Source organism: Lepisosteus oculatus, chromosome 5 (genome assembly GCF_040954835.1).
Source record: "Lepisosteus oculatus isolate fLepOcu1 chromosome 5, fLepOcu1.hap2, whole genome shotgun sequence".
Classification (NCBI taxonomy): Eukaryota; Metazoa; Chordata; class Actinopteri; order Semionotiformes; family Lepisosteidae; genus Lepisosteus; species Lepisosteus oculatus.
The window spans coordinates 58,696,159-58,723,631 of record NC_090700.1 but is presented as its reverse complement, the minus strand read 5'-3'; the positions used below and the strand labels follow the sequence as shown (position 1 = coordinate 58,723,631).

At 37.5% G+C, this 27,473-nt stretch overlaps 1 protein-coding gene, 1 long non-coding RNA gene and 1 other non-coding gene across 3 annotated transcripts; all 3 read left to right on the top strand.

The window, feature by feature from the left end:
- The first annotated feature begins 1,520 nt into the window (after positions 1–1,520).
- rab8b (RAB8B, member RAS oncogene family) lies at positions 1,521–26,499 on the top strand. The gene is made up of 8 exons (XM_006628917.3): positions 1,521–1,754; positions 19,209–19,269; positions 20,183–20,243; positions 21,023–21,100; positions 21,841–21,930; positions 22,325–22,390; positions 22,697–22,747; positions 22,970–26,499. The coding sequence occupies exons 1-8, from the start codon at positions 1,631–1,633 to the stop codon at positions 23,060–23,062; spliced, it is 624 nt and encodes a 207-aa protein (XP_006628980.1). The 5' UTR covers positions 1,521–1,630; the 3' UTR covers positions 23,063–26,499.
- On the top strand, positions 1,765–6,011 carry LOC138239247 (uncharacterized). The gene is made up of 2 exons (XR_011189730.1): positions 1,765–4,542; positions 4,871–6,011. It is a non-coding gene; the product is annotated as an uncharacterized lncRNA (long non-coding RNA).
- Positions 9,818–9,936, top strand: LOC138239267 (5S ribosomal RNA). The gene has a single exon (XR_011189740.1). It is a non-coding gene; the product is annotated as a 5S ribosomal RNA (ribosomal RNA).
- Positions 26,500–27,473: the final 974 nt, after the last annotated feature.

The window sequence follows — 27,473 nt, the reverse complement described above, 5'->3', positions numbered from 1 at the left end:
TTGAGCAATCTAGCCTCCGTAAAGTTTCCCCTTAATTCAAGAGGTGAGGCAATTTCTCACTTGTCCTCCTGATCTGCTGTGCATCGGTGAGGGTGGTGAATATGGGCTATCCTGAGGTTTGGGATGAATAGCGCCATAGAAACACAACAGCTACATTATTGTTATTGAATTAAATGACTCATTTACTGTTGTATGAATAATCCAAGCCCTACACCAGCTTTATTTTTTTAATTCTGATTAATTATAACCCCCTCGTTGGTTAGCGAGGTACTTGTGTGTGCGGGAAACCCCTGAAAGAAACATGGCCGTTACTCCAAGTCCACATCCTGCGGTCTGGGAAGAAGACCCTCCTTTCACTGCTGTGGCATTGCTGCCCACTACGTGCTGCCCCTCCTGACCACCTCTGGACCACTGCCCCTTCCACGCGGGGCCGCTCTCGCCATGATCCGCGCGGGGCCTGGCGACCGACCGCGTCAGAAAGATAACGGTTAACTTCGCACTTTTAAAATATAGGTTATATAAAGTGTTGAACCTTATAAACATCCCAGTAATTATATTCGCTGGATAAATTATTCATGTATAAATTATAATTTATATACATTCCAGTAGTTTATGTAAATTCTTCATAGAAATTCCATATTTTTCCAGTAATCCCTGAAAAAAACATGCAATTCATGTTCTTGAGAGATCCTGAAGATACATATCAATTATGCCCTTATTTTGGTCTTTTTTCCCTAAATTAAATCTGAGATTTATAGATTAGGACGTGGTATATCGAGTTTACATACATACATATATATATATAGGTTTATTCCATGCTGAAAAAAAAGAAAAGAGAAAACACGTTGTTTCGGCCATGGAGCCTTCTTCAGGTGTGAGTCTTCTTCAGGTGTGAGTCTTCTTCACACCTGAAGAAGGCTCCACGGCCGAAACCTTGTGTTTTTTCTTTTCTTTTTTTCAGCGGGGAATAAACCTGTTACTTGTTCCTTTGCAGCCTACGCGTGCTGACGCAGCTCCCTACTTGAACTATATATATAAATGGACATTGTATATTGTAGTTCTAGATGCCATGTGTGTGAGATAAGGAGAGCTGGAAGCATGTTCAATCAGTAGGGTGTAGCACTAGTAAGAACAAGATGAAGAATGATTAACTGCTCTATAGCTAGAAACCCACTGGCTCGTCAGGCTTCAAGGCGTGAAGCAATCAGCACGAGTCCATCACAGGGCGTACCCCCAGCAATGCTGGTCTCTGCTTGCACTTGTGGGTGAACTGGAGCAACTGGGGTAAAGCACCTCACCCAAGGTACATCAGCAGTCTCTGCAGCCTGGGCTTGTAACCCCCAACCCACCGGGTTACGAGTCCAGAGGCGTACCCAGGACGTTACGCTCCCCCCTAACTTAGCGCAGGAAAATGCGTAGTGTTAAAGACTACATTTACCATGATTCCTAGCGATTTCGTGGCTGGTGGGTTCCCTTGACGTTCTCAATGACAGATGATACATTGACGTCATCGCAGGGCCCTCCCTTCCCCTCGGTGTATGGATACAGAGTGTCAGAAGTACAGAGTAACTGAAAGAGCTCGGGTGTTGCTACATTGTCACTTATCAGGAGGAGAGAAACGAAGGGGAAAATGGCGAAAACGTACGATTATCTTTTTAAACTCTTGCTCATAGGAGACAGCGGGGTCGGTAAGACTTGTCTGCTTTTCAGGTTTAGCGAAGATGCGTTCAACACCACCTTCATTTCCACTATAGGTAAGTTAACGGGTTTCTTTTTATCTATTTTAACATTTCGGGGGGTAGGTAGTTTGACGAAGGTAATTGAGCTATTGCATAGCAGAAAGACAGCGATATGAGGACACTGACACAGGAAAAGGCCTAGAAACTAGAGTAGCATCTTTACTCCACCAAGAGCACAGGAAATGGCTTTTACACAGCGAAGTTTCACTACAGACAACGGAACGTTGTTACTGTCAAGTTCTCTATTCGTACGCCTTGCACGGTGTGTGTTGTTCGATGTCCGATGTTTCTGTGAATCTTTAATCATGTGCATTGCTTTGAAAACAAAAATCCAAATTGCTGAAATTCTCTCTTAAGTATAGATGCATATATCTAGATTGGAGGAGACATAAAAGCTATTTTCATTTAAAACCGGCACCTAAAGCTTTGGAAGCAAAGAGGGGAATAGCAAAATAACTTAATGAAACGTTAAACGTACCCTGAAAAAGTTCCAACTTGTTCATTTTCCATCACATTGTCTTGTGAAGTACATCACAATGTGCTTTTTTTATTTACTAGAGTGTACAGTATACCTCCGTAAACAGTATTTTTGACATTAAAACAATGGAAAGTTATTAGCAATGACGTGAAACTATAAGAAGCCTATTGTAAAAAAATAAATCCGATTCATGGGCAAAATGTATTTTTTTTTTTAACCTTGAGTTTGATTTTGAAGGGGCACTAGCTTCTGTCTTCCCATCATCATAATAACATTACAATGTAACATTAACATAGCTTGGTATAGCTTGGCACAATTCAAATCTATTACCTGAAGGTGAAGTTAGGAACATTTGAACATTCTATATGTAACGTGTTAACATAATATCACTTGTCTATTCACTTAATAATCAACACTTGATCGAAGGGATGTGTGTGATCAAATCTGGGATTACTGTCTTAACAAACTGGAATCTTTTCTGAATGAGATTCCTAATTCATGACGCCAGTTTTTATTTTAACTCTCACTTAAATTTCCTTATACAAGTCATTCAGGATAGGGTTTCCTGCCTTTCCCTTACCCGTGCAGCAAAGCAATGTTTCAGTCAAGAGCAGAAGTCACCATTCCCCTACTGACACACAATGACACGTGTTTCTCCCAACAAAAGGGAGTTCTGCTTCATCACTTTAGAAACATCTGCTCAGACAAAACCCCTGAAACCCCCCTGAGAAACTTTTTTTTTCCCCTCTGGGATTTAAAAAAATAAATTCCTCAAATCTGAGGGAGAATCCCCCAACAGGTGACTGTGCCTGTACTGTACAGTATGTTTCCTGAATTAAACCGCGCTCCATACCTGCCTGTCCTTCGGAATTAACCTGTGTTTTTGTTGATCATTCTTGCATTGCAACCTCGTTTTCAGTTTTAGGTTGGCAAGGTTTTTAATTATGCTGAAAATCATTTACCTTATATGAGGTTATAGATGTGAGAAATACATATATTTGTGTTCCTTACAGAAAAATGTAAGAGACAGCCATTTTGCACCCCAGGGTTTCTTTGTTAGAATATGTACACATATCAACGACCCCTGTCTATTCTGCTTTTTCTGTAATAGTGTCAATCCTTGCAATATGCTTTCAGTAGAACAGGAATGTCTGTGTTATTTTGCCACCCAGAGTATTTCAGTGGGCATCAAAAATGTTCGCTGGGTTGAGATTGCCAGCCAGCCAGTCTGATAAATCTTAGGCGATACAGCTACTAAACCAGGCTACTGGCTGACTCACAGGTTATGCAAAAATAACAGAACAAATATGGATAATTTAATCTGCAGTTTAATTTATTACTGAACAGTCTAGACTGGAGATTCCTGAAGGCTTATTTTGCTTATTGATGCTTATACTGTAGGCCTAAGTATTTTCAGTGCAGGTAAACCACTAGATCAGTGCTCTTAAGCACCCAGATCTGAAATTGAAACTGAATAACTCAAGCAGGTGTCTTTTACTCAGCAGATGTAAATTAACGGGGCAGCTGTAACTTTTGATCTCCTAGGGTGACCTATGTAAGTAGCAGAACTTAAATGCCTGCTATGCTGAACCTGGTTGGTAATTCCTCAAAAACAGTGACATACATACAGTACAGGTGCAGGGTGACTGGCATGCACTAACACTGCAGCAATATGGTGGAGCTAAGGGATGGCTCGTGAAGGGCTGGATAGCTCTTCCTGGGCAAGAGACACCAGCTGATAGCGGTGCTGTGTGTCTGAAAGCATTACCATGCTGCGCGGATAACAGCACGCCTTGGAACAAGCAGCCTCAACAAAACTGTCTGCTGTTTGGTGTGGAGAGTTCTTAAGCAACAGAGCACCTTTCCAAACCCTGAGCCTTCTGTTTTGGTGTTGAACTCTATAGCAGCTCCTGAAATGACGGGCAGGGCTGTGTTTTCAGCTGTGACTCTTAAGCTTGTTCTGTACTCTTTTGGTGAGATATTCATTCTTATTTTGGTATAAGGGCTTGGTCTATGATGCGTGTACATTTTTCCAGCTGTAGCAGGCACAAAGAAAACTTTTGGGTGAACAAGTTGTTTTAGTTCGGTAGTTGTTTGAGTTTACTCCTGATGGGGTTTTTTAAATCCTCCCAGATATCAGGTGGATGCACTCTGGTAGCTACATGACAGAAAAAATAAAAGTGTCCCAGTGGGAGTATCGTTGCAATGCACTTCACCAATTTCATAGGTCACAATTGAAGGCTAAAAATGATGAAGAAATTTTAAAAAGTTCAAGGAAATATTTGGACCATCCAGTGTCTGTCCATCTGTACCCATCAAAATTGGGTAAGTGCAGATCTTTATGAATTAGTTTTATGTTTGGAGTAAAAATATTTAAGCTTCAATTCTCTTCACCAAGTCAGCGAGCCTGCATTTTACATAGTGAGGTAGGGAGCCTCAGTACACGTGCTTGATGTTTAGAGTCTTCAGATGTAGGCCTTCTCTGAACTAGGATAAAACATGTGGTTTAGTTTCTGGTTGTTCTGGATTTGCTACTAAAAATTGGTAATATGTTTTCTCTTTGTCAATTTGTAGTTGAGGAAAATATACACTCTGCTTCCTTGTGGCTGTGTTTTTTTTTTGCTTCATATTTCCCTGTACTCCTGAATTACAGAGTGCTGTGACCTCCGGCTGGGATGTAAGAATGGAGAAATTGGAAGGAATTCCCATGCTGGCACAAATGGAAAAGACCATAATGATATGATAACATTGCAGTGGTTTCCTCTGAAACAAACAGGAACCAAACGGGTGGAGAGTTGTTACGAGCTTTAGAGCATAGACTGAGTACTACAGTGGGAAATTCCCCTGGAAAGCAAACAAACTGAGCTGTACAGAAAGCCTTTTGAAAAAATACAGAAGTTTCCAGGAAAAGGTGACATTTTCAATTCTTTGTCACGATTTCAGCTCTTCAGCATGACTATTTTTTTCTTGCTTTCTGCATAGTTGATTTTATAACAATACCAGTTTTTTTTTGTTGATTTTATAGACTTGCAGTACCTTGTAATGCAGTAGGCTTTAGCAGTTCTAAGGCTGGTTTTAATCAAAGTAGTGTTTAACATGTGCTACTAGTGTGAATAAAAATAAAAGCTTTTATTTTTTAAATTTTCAGATAAACTTTAAGCAGTTACTCAAATACAGTATGCGGAATTGGGAAAAAATAGTTAATGTTGGGTGTTAAGGATAAACAAAAAAGGCGTGAGCTCTGGAATGTAGTAGATAAAAGTTTGTGAGTGATATTCAGAAACTAACAAAACCACTAATGAAATTATTAAACATCAAGTGTTCAGAAGGCATAGTAACATAAAATATCAATAGGTTAATCAGGTTGTTATACTGAACAAAAATGAGAGGAAGTCAATGTGGTCCATGCATGATAGTTATTATGGTTTGGTTTATGTAAAGCACTTTTTGAATGTAATCCAAATGTTTTTTCATACATTTCAGTTTAATTCATCTTAAATTTGGGATCCATACAAACACTCATTCCCATATTTCGTTGAAGAGTGATTAGTGGAAGGCAAGCCCTTGCTTATTATCTGCACTTGACATAAAGTGCTTTGTGTGTTCAAGTAGCCTGTGATATGTTTTTGAGCTGTAGACAGTGTCAGTGTCTTCTCAACAGCAATGTGCTGGCACTACTAAGTAAAACCCTCACAATTAAAATGTACAATTAGCAGTAGCACGTTCTCAAGATCTCAAGCTGTCATTTTTTTTTAACATGGTTTATTTATTAAAGAACAATCTTTGCAACTTTTGACCAGTGTTTTTTATTATGTTTTTGTGTGTGTGTGTTGGGTCACTATATTTGAAGTCCCTTCAGAAAGAACTGTTAATTGCACCAGAAGCTATGAATTAAAGCTGCCTTATGCTCATAAAGATATGCTACCCTGAATGAAAATATTTACATGTAGGTCTCTGCAGTAGGTACATGGAATTAGAAGTATGGTGCCCAGGAATAAAGCAGTAGCCAGTTTCGGGAAGGCATGACTTCAGATCAGAATCAAGCTTTATTTTAATGTGATGCGAGTTTGTTTTGTTACATCTTGTTCTCTAAAGACTTTCAGCTTAATATAAATTGAAAGTGAATGTGCCTTCTTAAGGTCTGGGTGGACATCGTGGTTCTGAAGTGCAGGAAATGGCTGTGTTGGTGTTTTATTACTGGCTTAGTAGACCTGGCGGTGTGATTTGCTTTCCTGTCACCGTGAAGGAAAAATTCCCAAACAGCGTCTTCCAGATGAGTCCTCTTACATTAATGAACCTCTGGGTATTTCATTGTCAGGTGCTAGCGTATACAGTACGTATGGTGCAGAGTGAGATGAGCTGTATAATTACTGATTGTACTGTTAAAAAATATCATCTCTTCGCTTAAGTATATGGTGCTTCCCTACAGATGAGAAGAAACAAAAATTATTTCCCGTCTAAAATATAAGAGGCCTCATTAAGCTCAAAATTGATTGCTGTTGAAGTGACTTAAAGGTGATATTTGAAGTGAACAATGCTGGTGGGTAGAAAGAGGCCCACTGCCAGACACACTGTATGCAAAGGGGTGTCAGTGTTAAATGTTAGTATTACACTTCCATTAGCAGCTGCCTTTGCCCCTGGGGTGGGTGATTCCCCAGCTCCCTCTCTTCTTGGAGTGAAAGATGGTCTTTCTTATTGCAGATACTGGACGCAAACTCGGAAAGAAAGCAAATTTCTGAGTCAGCATTTGCTGTTTTAAGTAGAATCATTACAACACATGGAAGTATTTTTCTAAGGCAGTGTTGTAAAATGAAGACTGGAACAGGAATTCCCTTTTTGAGTTTCAAGAAAAGCTGACATGTACATGAGTAAATTAATCTCTACCAGGACCTTATTTTCTTATTCATATTGCCAATCTGGACTCCAGTATAGTTAGTAATCCAGTCTGTTTGCAGATGACATTAAAATAGAAGAGTCAGCAAACACTGTAGAAGTTGGAAAAGAAATTAAAAATGATTTAGACAGAATTCAAGACAGGGAAAACACCTTGCAGATAACGTCTAACAGACAAGTGCTGCGTTTTTATCGAGGTGACAAAACATAAAATATAGTTAAATTCTATAATATATTTATATTTTATACAATTAGAAATTGTATAATAAAAAAATTGTATAATAATTATATAATTAAAATGACTTAGGTGTTTATGTTAACACTTTCTACTTTAGACATCATAGGAAACAAAAGGAAAACAGAATTTAAGGTCAAATATTTACCACTGCTGAAGTCAATGGACATTATCATTTTACAGTGCACAATTAGGACCTTAGAACTCTGTGCAGTCTTGGTCACCAGATTACAAATGATATTGAAGCTCTGCAATAAATTCAAAGAGGAGCTAGCAGATGTTTCCCTGAAAAGAATGTCTGTTCTGTCAAACTGAACCTTTATAGTTTTGGACAGAAAAGACTGCAAAGGGTCCTGATTCAAGTATTCAGAATCCTCACAGGTATTGACAAAGTTAACCCCATCAGCTTCTTCTGAAGCAATTGTAAAACGTGAACCAGAAAACACAGGTCGAAAGTATGGGGGAGTGCATTTAAAACTGCAAGGAGGACTTGCTGTTTTGCAAAAAAAAAAAGGTTGTGGGAGTCTGAAACAAGTCACCAAGCCACGTTATTGAAGCCGATACCTTGGACGTTTCCAAGAAATGTCTGGATGAGTTCATTAGCTTATTCAGTCAGTTCAAAAACCTCCTCTCATTTGTAACTATTTTATGTTCATATAGCAAATGACATTTCATGTATGCGTTGTCCACAGCTACAGTATTTGTAGTAACAGGTTTATGTGTCACCAACAGTTTGATTTGTATTGTGATATAAAAACACTTGTATATTATGTATCCTTTTAAAGAAACGTTGTATGGATTATGGCAAATCAATTATTTAGTGTGTTATTTGAAAGGTACATGTTGGAAAAAGCCATGGAATGCTCTGAAGATCTGGGAAAGCAGGTTTCTCAGAATATTCCGCAGCAGTTATTGTCTTTGTCACTTCTCGTGGTTGGGCTATTCTGAGCTCATTGTTGCATAGCAATAATGACAGGAAAGTTTTATTGGCTTAAACCTCATTCGGTTCTCCCGGCCAGAAGTTCACTGCAGTGGAAACAAACTGTAGAGGAGTAAACCAACCATCCACAGAGCTAACCTCATGTCTGTGACTGAATGCGCAAAATTTAGCATGTATTGAAAGTGTATTTGTGCTGTTGTCAGTCGAGTTCTGCACTTAGTATAAGGCTGTCAGGAGGCATTTGCTGAATATCTGCATGTTTGGTGAAAATCTAAATATTGTTCCATAAATAGGTTTATTATTCTAAGTTCTTGCAGTCTGCCACTGATAAAACAATATGAAAAAAGTATTTCAGTACAAACAGAGAAAAACAGTTAATAATGTCTGTTAAAAAATGGCCTGTTTCAATAATCTTTATTTTTTAAAGCCTTGCAAAATCAGAAATCAGAAACATCAGCATCAGCTTTGGTTTTATCACTATAGCTTTCATCATATACCTGTTTTTTGGATGCAGTACTTTTTCCAGACATGTAATTTTAACCATCTGATCAACAAATATTCAAAAGCACCTCAGGTTTAGAATAAATAATGACTATTTATTGATGCATTCAATTAGCATGGCTCATTCACACAAACAGCTGGTGATTAGATTTTAAACTGTTATTTTCATGTTTTCTATTAGCATTGGAATTGTGTGCTTTTAACTGTCAAGATTAGGAGTTAAACTGTGTTAAATAGGGCAATGCTCAGCTGAAGTAGGGCTTCATTAGTTGGTGTCGAATACATTATAAGTATAGAACTGTACAACGGGTTATGTTTTGATTACTTTGAATTGATACTTAGCAGTGAGTCACCTCTTTTTCAAGTGGAAGAAACAGTGGTCTTTATAATATAATATTTACATATGCATTTTTATGAGTATTTGGTTAGTGGCAGCATTACATAGCTCAAACCAGTGAACGCAATCTCCAACAATTCAGTTTCATTTGTTTCTGTACCATCATGTGCAATAATAGCATCTTCTTGTAATCTGAAACACTTCATAAAGCACATTCATAACAATTACCGCTTTTAAGTGGCAGTATTCCCTGTGTTTGACAGTTAACACACTGTCACTAACACTGTTCTTTTCTTCATGAGCTGGAAGGAGACAGAGCAGACAGCAGAGGAGCATGATGGGAAGGCTGTAGTTATGTGCTATGGATACGCTTCTATAAGAAGTATCTCCCTGAATGTATAATTAATAGGGAGATTTCTGAGTGCTTATGGAAGAACTGCGCCTGATAGATATGTTTTTCATCCCTGAAGAGCTCAGAGGCAGTCACGACATCAGGGCTTTCTCATTTATCAACTGAACATTTGAAAACTGATGTAAAAATCTCCTGGAGGATCCATTCCTGTTTTTTAAGATCTCTTTGATGTAGTGAAGAATAACCTGATATTCTATATAAACATTACCTTTTTCAGTCTAAAAAGGTAATGGTTTTAGGATGTTCAGTCAAGGGAATAAAAGAAAGAAATTTAAATATATGGTTTACGGCCACACCCCCTTGAGCACGCCCGATCTCGTCTGATCTCGGAAGCTAAGCAGGGACGGGCCTGGTTAGTACCTGGATGGGAGACCGCCTGGGAATACCAGGTGCTGTAAGCCTTTAAGCGCAGGAGGCGCCCTATCCCCGCTCGCTCGCTCATTCCCCTGTTCACACGTGCAGCGCGGCTTTTCGTCTTTTTATTTGTCAGCTTTGTTGAGACACGGGTGCTTGTGTATTAGCGTGAGCGTTTCTTATTCTGATCATGAACTGCATAGTTTAGTAGGGTTTACTTGATAATGTGATTCAGTATTTCGCATGACAAATGTGACAGTTAACCACTAATTAACAATTTATTCAAGCACTCAATTAAGCATAAAGGGCAAGAGATGTGCTCCATTAAGTCAGGTCCATATAATAAAATGTGTCTGTTCAGATGTCAACAGATTCATTGGTAGGAAAGATAAGAGGGATGTAAATGTTACAAGAAAAATCTAAACCTCAGGAAGGTTCAAGAACTCATTTATGATATAATTTCAATACCTCTGAATTTAATTTTAAGATATCTCTCTGTCCAGCAATGCTCCACTAAGTTGTGAACCATTAGGTATTGCTTAAAACAACTGGGTTATTCTCCTGGTGATGTGTTTAAATAATCAATTTTTACAGAAACATGATCTATTGTTCGTGACCGGACTTGGATCCCTGCTCTCGGAAATATTCTCATTTTTTCCTGGGGGGTGTTGTCTGGGTGATGAAAGCACCGGTGAACAGCCGTTTCTTGGTTTTGTGGGATTTAATCCTACAGCAGGGTAACGTTGTGACCACAGTTATGCGAGCAGGTGTGACATTTTGTGAAAGTCTTCTAAATGTGTGAGCTCTAAGGGATGCAGGAGGAAAAAGAGAATTTAAGTATGTAACCCCCTTTTTTGTAAGTTTAAGAATTATTTGTTTGAGTTATGGCCAATAAGATTTTATGTACTGTACTTTTTAATAAGGCTCATAATAGCTAAGTAGGTGTTTATTTTACTCATAAAATGATTTGTCTTGCAGTTGTAAATCAATTTGAAAAGCATGCATTCTTTCCCAGTGTCCACAGGATATCACTTTTCAGATTGATAAATAGTCTGACAACGTTTCTGCATCTTAGTCAAGAAGTTCCGAGTTAATGTTCTGTGGTGGGGAAAATGTTTGTTTAATGAAAGAATACATATTGCTCCAGAGAATGTTTTATAATTGCGAGAAAATGTGTCATTTGTGTTATTTTTATTTCTGGGATTTCTCTCTCCGAATACCAGAAAGATAGGTTATATGATTATTCATTTAATTAGAATGTTAATCTCCATTTGTAATATGTAAGATTCCAGAATTGCTTGGGATTTGATATAATAGTCAAGTTAATTTAATTGTTTGGAATCTGACCTAAGACACTGTTTTCATCCTATATACTGCTGCTTGGCAACATTTATGAAATGGCAGTTTCTTCAAACATAATTGAAAGTCAACACATTCAGTACTTAAGGGACAAGGATCTGGGTTTACAATGACATTTTCTAATTAATTTGTGTTAATCATACAATACAATCATATGGAGAATGATATAGAATATAATGTAGAAATGGACTTGAATAAAGAAGTAATCTAAATTGTGTTCTTTCTCTCCCAGTGCCTTATGTGCATGAGTTTCTTCCTTGTCACTCTTTATTGCTTGCTCAGTTTGTTCTTTGCAATTGCCAATTCACAGTTGAGGAGAATTACAGTGTGAAGTAACTGGAATGCAGTGAAAAGGGGAACTAAATTACTGCGGAGCACAGGGGCTGATTATTATGTGCTGAAATTGGTTTAACGCTTATGCATCCCAAGTAATTTCATTTTGTTGATCTCGAGATATGTTTGTAAAAGGTACTTTGAAAAGAATGAAAGTTGCCACAGACAATTTGTAAACAAAATGCACAAGCGGGAAATGGAATGATACATAAACATTTTAAACCATTCATTTCAAATCGATAAGATGATGATCAAACCATATTTAATTGTATTTTCTTTCTTTTGCGTTCTGCACAGCTCCGCAGCACGTTCAATGTAATTTTAGACCTTTGCCATGGCAAGTGGCAGGGAAAGGTCCTTTTAAAAATAGTCCATTACAATTACAAATTACTGTGTCCTTTTTTTAAATTGATAGAAGCTTGAGGAAACTGCTTTTCTGCAATAATGTATTAATTGACATTAATTAGCCATACTATGAGCTACTGTATAATCACTGTAACTGAGGACTTTTTAAATTTAATGTGGTCGTCTTACTGTAGCTCCCTATAAATTAAAAAAAAAATAATCCTTTACACAGGTAACTTGTAATCCATTGCACTTTAAAAAAAAATCCCCAATAGTGGTTGGGGGTGTTGATTGTAAAAATAACATGTGCGTTTGTCCATTGTGCTTGAATGACCTAACGTCTCTACAATTTGAAGAACTGACATGACATTGAAATGACAGAATGATTTGCTTGCTAACCTGAAAAACGCCTGCAATGAAAGACGGGGAGCAGGGAAGAGATTAGCAATTTCATCCCATCCAGGACTGTGACACACTGCCTTGGTAGCAGTTTTATTAACATTACAGGTGTGTAAGGAGAGACCGTACACAGGTACACAGGTGCAGTCCTCGGGGGGGCCAGAATCCAAAAGGTCTCTTTACACATCAGCATCTAAAGACCTTGGAAAAGCGTTGAACTGGTTCAGCTGAGATAAAGGTGAGCTCCGATATGTCATAAAAAGCAGAGATGAGGTGAAAACCCGGAGACAACGTGGCCTTCAAGGGTTGGAGTTGTACAGCCCTGCTGTATTGCTTTGTAGGTCTTTACACGAGGGATCGTCTAACCCAGTTTACAAGTAAGGGCCCAGAATCTACAGCTCTTACCCAAGCAGCCCAGCGCTCGTCTTTCATACAGGCTGTGTGACTAGGAAAAAGAGTATCTGCTTGTATTTAGTTGTATTCTGGAAGGTTATTGAAATAACAAAATTCAGCTCAGCATCAATAAATATTGTTTTGATGTCAGTGTGGTCTAACAGTAAGCGGCAGCCAGTGAAAGACTACTGTATGGTGTCAAGGTGTTCCTTCAGTAAGTACAAGAAGAATGAAACAGGATGGTTTCAAGCTGAATTCCATATGTAGATTTTAACAAGGCTCTACAAGTTCACAGTCTTGGAGAAATGTATGTGGGGAGAATCTGACCCATTTTTTTTATCAGCCCTAAAATAAAAAAAACAAACCAACAACAAAAAGGCAGCAGTTCACAGTGTTGAAGAGCAGATTGTGACTCACTCATACATATTCTGGTCACGCCCAAAAATACAACAGTACTGGAAATCTCTACATATAACTCTTAGCGATATAGTAAATGTGAACATACCATTTGAATTTTCTGTTATGTATTTGGACAATTTTGACTTTGATCATATTGAAGTAAAGGGTAGATATATATTAGGGATTCTGTTTGCAGCTAGTAAAAAAAGCAACAAAATCACCAACTCACGAACAATGGGTTGATGCTGTGAATGAAATCTGTATAATGGAAAAGGTAACTTTTTCTCTCAGGTTACAGGCAGAGAGGTTTAGCAAATACTGGGAAACATGGATTAATTTTGTCTCCCCACTGAGACCTGATTTCAGTTTATGAGAGAATACACAGTAATATTTCTGAGTGTTTGTTTTGTTGTTTGTTGTGTTTCTCAATAAACAATTGTATTTTCTTGTATAACCCCCCCCATATCTTCTGGCATGATGTAAATAGTTTATTTTATATGGTATAAAGATAATGTAACAAAAATGAAAGCTGAAGGCAAACATTTATTTTGCAGTTCTGGATGCATCCTGTTTGTAAATCTTTGCATCACTAAATTTTTAAAAAGAGAATGGTTTCAGGCTGCCAGAGGGATGAACACCTTCATGGATGCAGCCCAGAAGAAAAGAAGAGACTTTGAAATGCACACAGAATCCGATCAAATGCCCTCAAATGCATTTTTTTACTTCTTACACCCAAAGAAGGCTCCACAGCCGAAACATTGTTTAATTTCTTTAATTTTCTGCAGGAATAAACTCTCTACCTGCTCCTTTATGTCCTCCAGTGTCTGCTTCCTGGAATAAATCAAATGATCTGCCTGTGTCAATCTGCCTATCTGCAAGCAGATCAAGGCTGAATGTAATCTTGCCTGACCTATTGACACAGTTCCTGTCAATGGCAGGGTCAGTCCTTTCTGGAAGTTAAAGCTAGTAAATAATTACATGTCTGAGATGTCCAAGTGATACTTTTTGCTTTTCCTGCTGGTTAGAGGCTGTTCTGGGTTTCCATTTATCTTTGTTATAAAGCTGCTTTGTGTCAGGCACTTCTGCTTGACTATAAAACAGGAAGTATTGAGTTATCTTGACTTTGCTCATTTTGTTCCACGTGGTGACAGCACTTCTTTAATTAGCAGTGTGTGTAATATTATGAAGCAGCACTTTCAGCAGATTGTTGTTTCACTTCAGTATCCAAGGTGGCTCATCCTTTATAGACTTTATGCATAATGCAGAATTGTGATTCTCTGAAATGAGGAACACCCGGCTGAACTGCCTTGTGTACGTGTTCGAAAGCCTAAAATCAAAGCCCTTTCTTTTTTGTGTTGCAAAATGCACATGAACATAACGTATAAATACATTTTAAAAAGGTACACTAATCAGATTAGAAAGCGATTAACGAAAGAACTAGAAAAGATTATAGTCTGTTGTGAGTTATGTAACCTTTTTATTCTTACAGTCCTAAGTGTTTTTTAGCTGTGGTTGTTATTTACCAGTTTGATACCGATTCCCCTCTTTTATGAGCAGTAGTGAAAGTAACAGAACAGTGTCCATAAAAGAAATATTTCATCTTAAATATTTTATGCAATTCCAAGAACTAGAGCAGGAAATACTGTTTCTGTAGTGGCTACGTTGATGCCTTCACAGAGGACATTAGGAGATGTGACCAGTTCTGCTCATGCTCTGAGGCGGGAATCCTGTTTTGATCGTATTTGTTTGTTCATATTTTAGGAATTTTTTCTTTCTCCACAAACCCGTTTCGTGAGCACCTACGTAATACTATATATTTCAAACGTTTCAAGGCTAGATTAAGGGAGGGATTGTGTGCACAAATAAGGTTTCTGATTTCCACGGGTGCTGATTGTATTTGGATAATGAGGATCTGCTCCATTATGTTCCTTTCAGATGACTTTTATTGTTTAGTGCTGTTGGACTAACTTTGGAGGAAAATGAAGCATTTGTTTCTACTATTGGAAATAAAAGGGAAAATAAAAGAGTATTTATACCCTTTAAGGGCCAAACACAAAATGTTGTAATATCTGACCAACCCAAGATCTGATGGATATGAAAGACTCTGGTTACTATGTAAGAACTGGAGTAAATGATGGTTATGCTTGTGACTTTGAGAGGGTACATCTGCACACAGAACTTGATGTTGTGGTTATAAGGGCTTTACCTGCAGAGATCCTACCTACACTGCCATGCTGAATTAGAGAAAGTGTCTTGTGCTCTGTGGTTGTGACTGGATCACCAAAGGGTCTTTTTTTATCATATTGAACTGTAGAATATGAAGTGTCTAACCCCTGATATTTCATTCTGGTGACAAAATGAACAGAGGCTGTTCTGTTAGAGGCCACAGCTGGGTCTTGTGACAGTCAGCTGGTTGAGTGTCATAAGGGAGGGTTCTGCATTCTTCAGCCTGTTCAATAATCAGGGAGGGATCAGCTACTTACTATGGGAACTGCAGCCACCTCACTTCCTCTTACAAGAGTGGGAGAGAGAGAGGTCAATGTCCTGCATCCTGTCCACACTGCAGGCTTCCACAACTGCCTGAAACACTCGTTTGTTCCATTTCCTTTGCTTCGGTTGTGACAGAACTGGTTGTTACAAGTGCAAGTATGAAATAAATCACTTTTTCTTCTTGAGCGGCTGCCTTTTTGATATGTGAATCACACGTAATGAAATTTTGCCCCTTATTGTGTAATTCTCAGGCTTTCAGAAGAGGGGAAATTGAATCATAGTTATCTTAATTCACCACCTTTGGGATTATTCTCCTATTTTCAGTCAAGCAGCATTCTTCTTGCTTTCTTGGGTAAAATAGGTACTCTGTTTCTTTATACGTTTAAAGCACACTGTATGCTATCCAAACCTATTTGTTTGGTGGGTGAAGAATAATGTTCTTGACCATAGTCAGGCAGCTGTATTGAAATACTTGACAAGGTTATTTTAGCAAGTTTGACAACTTATTTTGCTTGTCATAAAGAAAAAAGCAATAAAACGGTCTTTACACAGTAATACTGACGCTTGCATTTTATCTGTCCGCAAATCTGTGTACTTGAGATTTCCCTGACATGAACTGGTTAAGTACTGAGAAGCTCATTTGATTGCTAGCATGTTGCATTTTGAACTTATGAAATCTTGATTAATCTTTTATGATGGTTATACAAGCGGGCTCACAGTTGACAGCCTTATTAAAGTCTGCTTTGGATTTTCAGTTGCAGCATGTCTGAGGCAGCTCTTGAAACGCTTGAGACAAACACCAGAGAACTGGATCCCCAGCTCTTGTTTTCTGTTGGAATGAAGCATGAAATAGTTTATATCTATGAATCTCTGGCCACTGACCAATAGTAGCTTTGCAACACTATACAGGATACCAAAGGTGATAGTAGGGGAACAGACACAGACCTGTATTGTGCTTTTAGTTGCAGTGTCTGCTTAATGGAAGTGGTGGACTTTTTGTTGTAAGGTTTATAGTTGCTGCGAAGCTCACCACTTCCTTTCATGTGAAATTTATGAGACTTTAGCCATTTTGTTTGCCTTCCTGCTCAGTGGGCATTCAGGCTCACTGTAAGTCTAAATATTTGTGAATTATGTTGTGGATATGATATAGTTTGAATGTGTTAATGAATCCATGTGTCACATGAGTTGTCACCCAGGTTTGAACATGAAGGGAAGTCATTTTAACTCCTCTTGTTAGACGTAAAGAGTGATTTAAAAAAAGCACTCAACAGTATCCAAACATCTGGCCTGTCAGTCATGCTTCTCAGTGTGAATGTACACATGCACATACTGTATGTTAAGGTGAAATTCCTGCTCAACCTGAGAAGCCTGCAATGGTGATCTCACACACTTTTATTCATTGATGTTTTGACTGATTCGATTCTGGGATTTATATTGGAATGCACCCTCTTGTCCAGTTGTTATCTAGGTCAGGAGCCAGTCCGTAACTCAAGGGTTGCATAGGATCAGCTTATGTTATGGAGCTGCTTAAGTTTTTTTTTTTTATTTGAGAGAAATCTGTGTCTGAGATAAGGAATTAACGAGATGCACAGATCTCTGAGAAGTGGGATATCATTTTGTGAATAATAAGAATTAGCAGCTGCTCGTGAAGTTCTTGTGTTATATAAACTGTTTATATAGTAAATTATTAAACCATAAAACACCACCAGTGGAATGGAGGTCTCATGAAGACCAGCACAATTTCCAGCTCCTCTGTGCTTAGTGATAAGTCTAGAAGTGAGAGGAGAATTCAATATAGTCTTTTTAGGAGGCAATACTGAAATCAAACATGCAGTGTTTTTTATTCCACCAGGTAAACTATAAAGAACAGCTTATATTTTTACTGTTTAAAAATGATTGTAAATTCAATATTTGTAGCCTGTATGTTTTCTTTTGGCAATCAAAGCAACAAGTGAGGTTTAGAAAATCAGTGATGGCGGCCCATTCTTCAGCTTCATCATCCCAATTCTGGTAAATGGGATTGAAAAGGTCATTTCAAAATCATAATCCAAGAAATTTGTCTTCGCTGGAGAGACTCAGAGTTAAGACATGTGGCAAACTTCCAAAATGTATTTAAGCTTAAATGCTTTTGCGGTAGTACAGAATAGAGGTTTTGCGATCCAACCTTAGTCTGTAGTCCATAGCTCAGACATTCTTTAGCCTGCGGAAGAAAGTCCACTGCTAACATTTTTTAACACATTGTATTTTGTGCCCTGCACTATTAATTCACAGTCTGAGACTGACTTTAGCATTCTGGGCTTCAAGCAATAATAGCTGATCCTCTAGGTTTTGATTGTGATTGAAGCTGATTATTGGTATAGAAATAACCGACAGATTCATTCTCTAATGATTCATGAATTCTCAAGGTTATCTCTGTATAACCAGGAAATTTCTATGACCATTCAAACCTGTACAATTTTCCTGTAATGCCCTTTCATTTCTTAAGTGGTGATTACATTACAAAGCATGGGGATCATGAAGGTTCAGAATTTAGGAATCACCTTGACACTTTCCTGTATGCATATGCCAAGATGAGGTTTGGATGTCTACAGCTGAGTGTATGGGTTTAGAGAGACCTGCTTCTGAATGACTGAGGAGTTTCCTGTAAATCATGGCATTTATTATAGGCAACCAAACACTTTTCTCTGGGATGTGGTAACGCTTTAAGAAGCTGGCTCATTTCCATTATTAAAAAAAGCTGCTGAACTACATTATGTGCGTTTGTTAATTTTCTTTGCACATAATGTAGTTCAGCAGCCTGTTTTTTTTTTTGTATGGAAAGAACTTTACTGCAATTTGATTTCACATCAAACACAAATTGTTTGCTTTCATGGGTTTCTGATTGTTCTGAAAACTTCTGAGGAGGATCTTATCTTATTGTAGGCTAATTAATGGTTTGATGCACGCTTTTTAAACAAGAGGCTGTGGTTTATTCTTAGTAAGACAGTCAGACTTTTTATAACATTTTATAACTGTAGCTAAGGTGAATGAGGTATATCTTTATGAGCTGAGTAGAATTAGACCAATTACAAATCATGATGCACAAGTATATAATTGTTCAGTTCAGAGTTAAAATGACTGTACTGGGGAGTTACTGTATGTCTGTTTTAATTATCTTTATTTCATTAACAGTGAAAAACTGATATGTTTTTCTCTAACCTTTTGAGAAGTCTGTTATGCTCTGTCTTTGCCTGAAATAGTTTCAGGTCGTTGTTATTTAACTGATGAGTATTAATAACAAATCTTCATTTCTGCTTAAGACCCACAAGAGCCAATTAGCAACCCAGTGGCTGACATCACTGATCTATGTTAACATTAACATTGTTTACATGCCATTAAATAATAACTTGACTTTTTTGTCACTTTTGTCACCTTTCAGATTGTCCATTTTTTCAGTGGAGTTACTTTAAATTGCCGTTAAGGTTAAGGTTGAGTTGACAAAGACCAACATGTTATGACTTATATACTATATAGAATAGCAGAATAGCAGAATAGCTTATCTCTAGTAGTTCTCTGTATGAAAGGATAACCATTAAAAAAAATGTTTTTGCATTCTTCTCAGGAATCGACTTTAAAATCCGGACAATAGAATTAGATGGGAAGAAAATAAAGCTTCAGATATGGTAAGTTAAATGTAATATTTCTCTTTTTTTTGCAGATGAATGCAATGTTATCACTCAGAGAAGTATGTTATAGTTTTTCATTTCTCATTTGATCTTTAATGGTGATCAAATTAAAGTGCCAACAACAGCTTTACCGAGTGTTGATCTGAATTGCTTTTATCAAAAAGACTCAACACTGTATATTTAGATTTAGCAAAGCTCTATCTGTTAGGTGCTGTTTTGGTGGTTCTAGAGATCGTTGGTTGCTTTTGGACACATTTGTTTAATATCTTGTACTGGCTCTGTTACAGACTATGACATATGGCAGGCTTGATTGCTAAATTGTGTTGTAAAAAAGTTTTAGGTTGTACAAATACTAACATATTGCAGTATGTTTAATTAAAAACATGGCCCATACGCATACTTTCTCATAAACAGCAACAGTTGACTCCGTTGGCGGTACTCTTTATACAGTTTAAGTACCTTCCTCACTGACATTGACATCTCACTGTCCATGTATCTCCCCAGTACTACACTTTTAGAAGTAGGCTGCTCTTCTTATGCAAGGAAACTGACCTGCTTCCTTCATTTCTGAATATTGCTAGGAATTTGTATGCCATTTTTTCATTGTTTAGATAAGCCATGTCATACAGTAACGTGTAGCTTTGTTTTGGAAAGTCGAGCTATTCAGAAAGGTAGTGTGGTGAGCAGTGTGCAATGACCAAGAATGTAGTCGGGCTCTTAGTTTCTGATGGTCTTTGAAACATCTTAAAGGAGATTATCACAAGGATGGGAATAAACGTCTGATGGATTCATGTCTCAGCTGTGGGCACTGGAAATTAGAAACCCAGCAGTAAAAATAAGTGCTGTACTTATAAGAAAACAGAAATGAATTTATTTTAATTTTCTGTCTTGGTGTATGTGTCTGTTCCAGGGATACAGCTGGACAGGAACGGTTCAGAACAATCACAACAGCATACTACAGAGGAGCCATGGTGAGACTTTCATTATATATTTGGAACATACAAAAGTGCAACACCTTTTATTTATTTCACGACATTGTCCTTCAAGTATTAGATTGCCAAAAGCTGATTTAATAATCTGCACAATGAAATGAAGTTGCTTGCTGCTTAGTAGTTTTTTTACTCTTGTTTTGTGTTGGTGAGACCCCAGGTCTGACAGTAATTTTCAGCTATAGTCTTGGCAAGGAAGTCTGAAATCCCCGAGGTCTTGAACATTTAAGCCAAGCCCTGTTTGTTGGCACCAGAAAAGTTTAGTGCAGTGTTTAACAGCAAAGGACATGATGAAGTCATCATACTTTAGAAACACGTGTCTGCACAACTGGCTTCTTAAGGGAGTTTCACATCCCTCCCTTAAAAACATCCAGATAATTCTTTGCATATTCCTGCTCTAAAAAAGACACTGATTTTCCTTTTGCTTCTTAGCCTCAGAAAAAAAACAGTACAATGCCTAGTGGATGATGCTATTTTGATAAACGTATTTGGAGCTTTGCTTGGTTTTCAATAATTTATTTAGTGAGCATTGTAAACGAGTGCATTGGATATACACATTCGATTACACTTCCTTAGAAGAAATATTTTCCCTTTTAGCACAACAAATATTTTTGAGATGTGAGGCAAAATTGGAACATTTCATTATGTCATACAGTGATCTTCACATTCACTGTAAGATTTACAATACTGGACGTTCGTTGCTAGTGTACACAGGTCTTGAGAATCCTGGGGTCTCTCAATTTTCACCTCTTCATACGCAGGGCATCATGCTGGTATATGACATCACAAATGAGAAATCTTTTGAGAACATAAAAAACTGGATCCGGAACATTGAAGAGGTGAGTCGCTTCAAGCCTATAGTCACCAGTAAGTTCTGCAGACCAAGGGGCTCCTTAATGTAAAAGACAAAGCAGTGTTTGGTCTAGCTCCTAATTGGTATGTAGCAGCACTAGTGATATTGAAGGATTTTTTTTCAAAATCCCTTTCAAAACTTAAACTATTAAGTTTTGAAAGTGTGCAATTTCCTTAACTGCAACAGTGTCAGAACAGTTGTCACTTAACTGGTCATGTAACAAAGAATAATTCCTCTGAATTATATATTTTTATTTGAAACATTTCTTCTATCTTTTTAAGATTCTTGTGCATATCATGGTACTGAATAAAGTATCAGCACATAAATGCACTATACTGCCTTTATACTCTGTGCATATCCGAATATATGCACATTTTATGAATAGTTGCAGACTTATTGTGTCACCTTATATGGGGTGAGGGGTTAATAAGCTATCAAGGCAGTATTGAAGTTCTATATTATATGCATTCAGGATAACCTTTAAAAATGGTACAACTAGCAAGGTTTGTGTAAAACTAAATTAAAAGCTGAACATAATGAATTTTATTTAATTTTATGTCCACGTTGCTGCCACATACTGGTGTAAATCAGAACTGCATTTCCACGTAACAATCTTGACACATCCTCTAGCAAAGAGTGTGTCAATTCCAGCGAGAAAGTGAACAGCAGAGAACAGAGCGAAGTGAAAACACATCACATTGGGTGTTTTTTTTAATCTGATCACAGCACGCTTCCTCTGATGTGGAGAGGATGATTCTGGGCAACAAGTGTGACATGAATGACAAAAGACAGGTGTCCAAAGAGAGGGGTGAAAAGGTAAGGCAGCACACTAAAGGCTTTTGATCTCCCCAAAACTGTACAGTCTTTTCCATTTCTTTTCTGCATTTCTTTGAGTGCTGCGGTGTAACATCTCACATGAACTAAAACAGAAATTCATTCATGCATATGCCAGATACATTTTACAATAGTATTTCTTTGTTTTCAGGGATATGTTACAATGCTCTAATAAATTAATTTGTAAATATTACTAAAAACATGTACTGTGAAAATAATGAAGCTAAATTATTTTAATGGATGTTGTAAATGAAAAATTCATGTGCGCTTTATTCCTTTCAGAGTGATGAGTGACTGTTATATATACTGCTTATATGCACTTGAATCCATTAATGATTTTTTTAATTGTGTGTTGTTTTTTCCCCAATTTTAACAGCTGGCAATAGACTATGGGATAAAATTTTTGGAAACTAGTGCAAAATCCAGCATAAATGTGGAAGAGGTGAGACCCTAATACAGTTCTAGGAACAACTACAGTATGTTGTTAGTCTACCTTAATTAATATAAGTGCTAAAAATAACTTCTATTTTTTTAATTGAAATTGTAATGAAACCTTTTTGGTGAAGAACCTGAGAAATGTTTTAAAGAGACAAGCCACACTGATATGACCCTGTTTTAAAGTAGGCCAGCAGGGCAGAAAAACCCTTATGTATAAAACAATTATTCATGTATATGTAAATATAAAAAAAATATTAGACAGATATCCAAAGTCAAAAAGTTCACTGACATTGCTTCTCTTTATTTGCAGGCCTTTTTCACGCTTGCTAGAGACATCATGACTAGACTGAACAGAAAAATGGTAAGCATTCCATAACCACCAAGTTCATACGCACTCTGGAATTCATGTTTTCTGAGCTACAGGCTTGGGAGAATATTCCATATCTGGTGTCTTGCTTACAAAATAAGTGAAATCGGTGGTTTGACAAAGTAAAAGAAAATTCTTTCACTTACTGTAGATGTTTAATTCCTGTTTCTTGTCCCGTCTGAACTAGAGCATGTTTCCCCTTGTTCTTTTCACCAGAATGACAATACTGCACCAGGAGGAGGTGGCCCTGTCAAAATCACAGAGAACCGGTCAAAGAAGAGCAGCTTCTTTCGATGTACGTTGCTCTAATGGACTCCTCATGATAGACTAGTTCAACCTTTCTGCTTTTCTGAAAGCACAATATCGCTCGGCCTACGAATGAAATTCTACTGGCTGCTGCTGAGAGCTGCGTATTTCTGTAGGCCACGCCGTCTCATGATCAGATGTAAAAACAAAAAGGGGGGGGAAACAGGTTCAGAATCGCAGTGAACAGTGTGACTCTGTAGATGTAGCCACCCACACCATGGATACCTACAGTACGATGTGGAGACTCATGCTTGGAAAGTGTTGTTTTTCATTGTTTTAGCGTAACCAAGGCACGTGTTGTGTTGGCTAAGGCTGAGTTATTTACTGTCTATGCTTTCAGAAAAATACCTTGTCATTTTGTTGGTATGCTTGTGAGCTGTGTTATGTGTATTTGTATGTTTTTGTCTGCATTTTAATTTCTAGGAAAGAATACTGCTGATAGCTCCTATTTATGCCGCCACATCAGATATTCACAGAAAACTGATCTGATTGTACAGTATGTCTGCATCAGGGCATTCTGTCTTCAGTATTGTTGTTTTACCAAAGATGCAAACACAAGGTAGAATTAGAGGAACTTCCCAATTTTAAAACATTATGTTCTTTATTTGTTTAGTATAGCCCTATTAAAAAAAAAAAGGGCAGAGTGGTGGCTCTGTGGCTCAGGATCTGCGCCTGTGGCTGGAAGGTTGCCGGTTCAAATCCCGCGGCCCGCAGAGGAATCCTACTCCATTGGGCCCCTGAGCAAGGCCCTTAACCCCAACTGCTCCAGGGGCGCCGTACAATGGCTGACCCTGCGCTCTGACCCCAAGCTTCTCTCCCTATCTGTGTGTCTGTGTCTCATGGAGAGCAAGCTGGGGTATGAGAAAAGACGAATTCCTAATGCAAGAAATTGTATAGGGCTAATAAAGAAACATTAAAACATTATTACTTCTTTAATTCCAATGTGGCATGATTGGGCAAATACAGATGGCAAACTGATAGATTATTATAGGTAATACCTAATTTGAAGGAACCTGCTGTATATAGAGTGAAATTAGAGAGACTTTGATTTTATGTTATGTTCAAAACATACAGCACATTTTACTGCATTTATATGAAACCTTTTGGTATGTGACTGTTCCTTGTACTAAACTAGGGCTATGGTTTAGTAAAGCAAGAAAAAAGTGCAGAAACCTGATCTGTGTCTGTGTATATTACTGTCAGAAGCATAATCTGTGACAGACACCATCCTCTACATGTGCTGCATGTACTGTAAGTCACTAGTTAAGCTTAGAAGAAAGTTCTATGTTTGAGAATTAATACCAGATGAGATGGCAAAGAAATGGCTCTTTGCATTCGGTATGTAAGCAAAAACACCATTTGTGAAAATGGTTAGCATTTGCTGAAAATTGTGTGAAGCCTAACAGTTAATACAGTTTATTGTTCTTAGGGACATTTTGACAGTGTGTTGCATCATAGCTACTAATCTGCAATGAAATACTAATCTGAAATTAAAAAGACTGTACTGTGGTTCAAGGGCTTTTTCCCTTAATTTGGCATTCTCATCAGTGTTTGAGACAATTAGATGAAAATGTGGTTGTACAGTATGCTCAACGCAGACCAAAAAAAAAACCAAATGATTGGCTACGAGCTGGGAAGTTTACCCCCGCAAAACCACGTATTTCCTAAGTTCATGTGGCTCTTTTTAAAAAATACAAAAGGATTCTTAATGCTTTTTAGTCACCCAGGCCCTGATGCCATTTTAGTTTAGTTTGAGTCAGCCATGTAGAGAACTATTCACTGTCATTGCTGTGCCATGAGAATGTCTATGCGCTCTTGTGTGCTTGTGTCTAATTAGCTTGGTCTGAGACGAGACAGAAGTGGAAGCAGATATTCATACAAGTGCTTTTTGAAGCAGCAGCAAGTCAAACTCTCTGCTGCGACCTATACATTAATACTTATTTCTTAGAGTTAATTATGTTATTATTACATTTGTATGTGCACTACGAAACACTGAAGTTGTCCCCATTACGCCCAAAGTGTTTTTATGTGTGATGGAGCGAATTCAGTGTTCTGTGGAATATATATATTTGTAACGCCATAGGAAAACCACTTTTATGCTAATAAAAATGAAATAATAATGCATTGCTGTTAATTATTCATGTTATTGTATTTTGTTTTTATAACCAATTCTGCTCTGTGTATCTTTGAAGGATTTAAATGTGTTATGATTGCCCTGTACTGTTTACAAAGAAAGGAATGTTTGCAGCAGTATTATGTGTCTCCGGAGCTGCACTTTACCTTCAGCACATTAGTTCTTGATGAAAGGGTGTGTCTTTCTAACACAAGCGAAGACGAAAGACTGACTGATGTGTCTACAAGGCTGCCTTTGTCCGTTTCATTCAGATAGCATGGCTTGTAATGGGAGGATCCAGAATTCCCATGGAAGGATGTATTTTACTATGTGAAGTGTGAGGTGTATGAGCGATAGGATTTCTTACTCTGTACTAGGATTGCTTATTGTGTTGAAACTTGACCTCGATCCAGAATGCCTGCTGGTTCTTACACATCCCACTAAAACATAGTCTGCTTCTGGTGTAGAAATGTACAGTAACAGTCTTCTGAGATGAATACTTACTCTACAAAGATTTAGCTTTTAGGGGTTTCATTTAAACAGTGCTGTCCTGCCCAAAGGATCTCTGGCACATACCCTAGTAATGGGAATGTCCTTTTCTGGACGCATGGAAATAATTACATTTTGTTTAAGCCTTGTAACTGCTTGAGTTACTTTTCCCTGACGCATCACAACAGCCACTTGGTAAGAACGCAGCTGTGATGTCTGCAAAAACACTTAAAATGACTTGGGACCATGATTGAGATGCACTGTTCTTGGATGCGTAATAATGTAACAATGAAAGCACTCCCTTAAATTCAGTTAAAGAAAAAAGTTCAAGAATTACAGAAAATCCCCTCAAATACTTGGTCAACCGCTATTTCTGTGTCACAGCATAATTCACAGCTGTATTGGAACTAAATGACTAAGATAGTTCTCATCAAGTTATTTTAATGAAATAATTTAATAACCATCAAGTTATTTGAATGAAACAAATCCAAACATTCTTGGGGGATTTTTACAATCGCCCAGTGAATTAGTAATTCTTCACATCAGATGTCATTGGTATGGTTTAATTTCCATCTTACATTTGTGGACAGAAAGCTCAGCAAGTTGTATAATCCTAATACATTGGTGAATTTCACAGAACCTTAAGTATTAAGTACACTTAACAGCTAGTTCACAGGTCTCAGAGAGCTCCTTCAAAATCTGTGTAAAGTGTTTAACACATAAACCTGATCATAATGTGTACTGATATTGTGTGAAGAAGAGAAAGAGCTATTGTTTTTTTGTTATTGTGGACTTTTTTTCTACAATGTGCAAGTAAAGATTGCATTAAGAAACTGAATTGTTTTTGGTCTTTATTTGTACAGTGCTACCAGCAGATGGCGCTGCAGGTAGACCAGAGTTTTTGAGTTCTCGCAACAGAATGTACTGTAATGGTTAACAGCTCATAGTTCAAACTGAAACTGTGGCTCTCTTTCGAAAACATTTTAGCAGCTGTAAAAAAATATTTTTTTTTCATTCAATGGTCTCATCATCACATCGATTTGGAAAGTTTTTAATTTTCATTAAAAGAAATAAAAGTGTAAAACATAAAAACCCTTAACATAGGATATATATTACAGTCTATGTATCACAGAATTAGTTTAGAGCCCTTTCTCAATTATCCTGAAGCATATTCTAATGACATCTTTATAAAACACCTGGGTAATAATTGTTTGTTGTGTTGTATTCCCCAGTTAGCATTCCATTACATTTAAAAGGTGTTTTTTAAAAAGTGTCCTATATTACAAACAAAACAAAATATAAGTGTGAGCTTAAGTAAATTGAATGTTGCACCCGCTCAGAAACCTGAAATGCAACCTAAAAGAGAGTATTTATGTGTGTATGTGGATGTAAATCTATATGTGCATACAGTATGTATATGTATGTCTGTGTGCATGTACATTAGGTTGATGTTTGTGTATGTATATGAAACGGGTTAGCTCATTACTCCACCAAAATGTCCTTTGTAATCCTTACGGGACAGAAAGTAGTATTGAAACTATATGCTTCAACATTATACTTAAAAAGTCTTGTGTGTCCTTTCCTCTTACCCACAACTTCCCTGAGGTGCACTGAGTTGTTGAGTTGCTGAGAAGCACTGCAATTCACAAGATAAAACTTCTAAAACAATCATATTTTTATTAAAGCTACCTATGTAACACTTCCTTTCTTGAGATGTGTGCTTCACAATTTTTTCTGAACTGCTGGAGTAGAGATTGTCATTACTTTTCCTATTGTTTTGCGGAAGCCAACCTTAAAAACCAATTACGCTGA

Coding starts and splice junctions, on each gene's coding strand:
- rab8b (XM_006628917.3), top strand. CDS start 1,631: ATGGCGAAAACGTACGATTATCTTTTTAAACTCTTGCTCATAGGAGAC. Junction 19,270..20,182: donor AAAATAAAGCTTCAGATATG/GTAAGTTAAATG, acceptor TGTCTGTTCCAG/GGATACAGCTGGACAGGAAC. Junction 21,931..22,324: donor CCAAAGAGAGGGGTGAAAAG/GTAAGGCAGCAC, acceptor CAATTTTAACAG/CTGGCAATAGACTATGGGAT.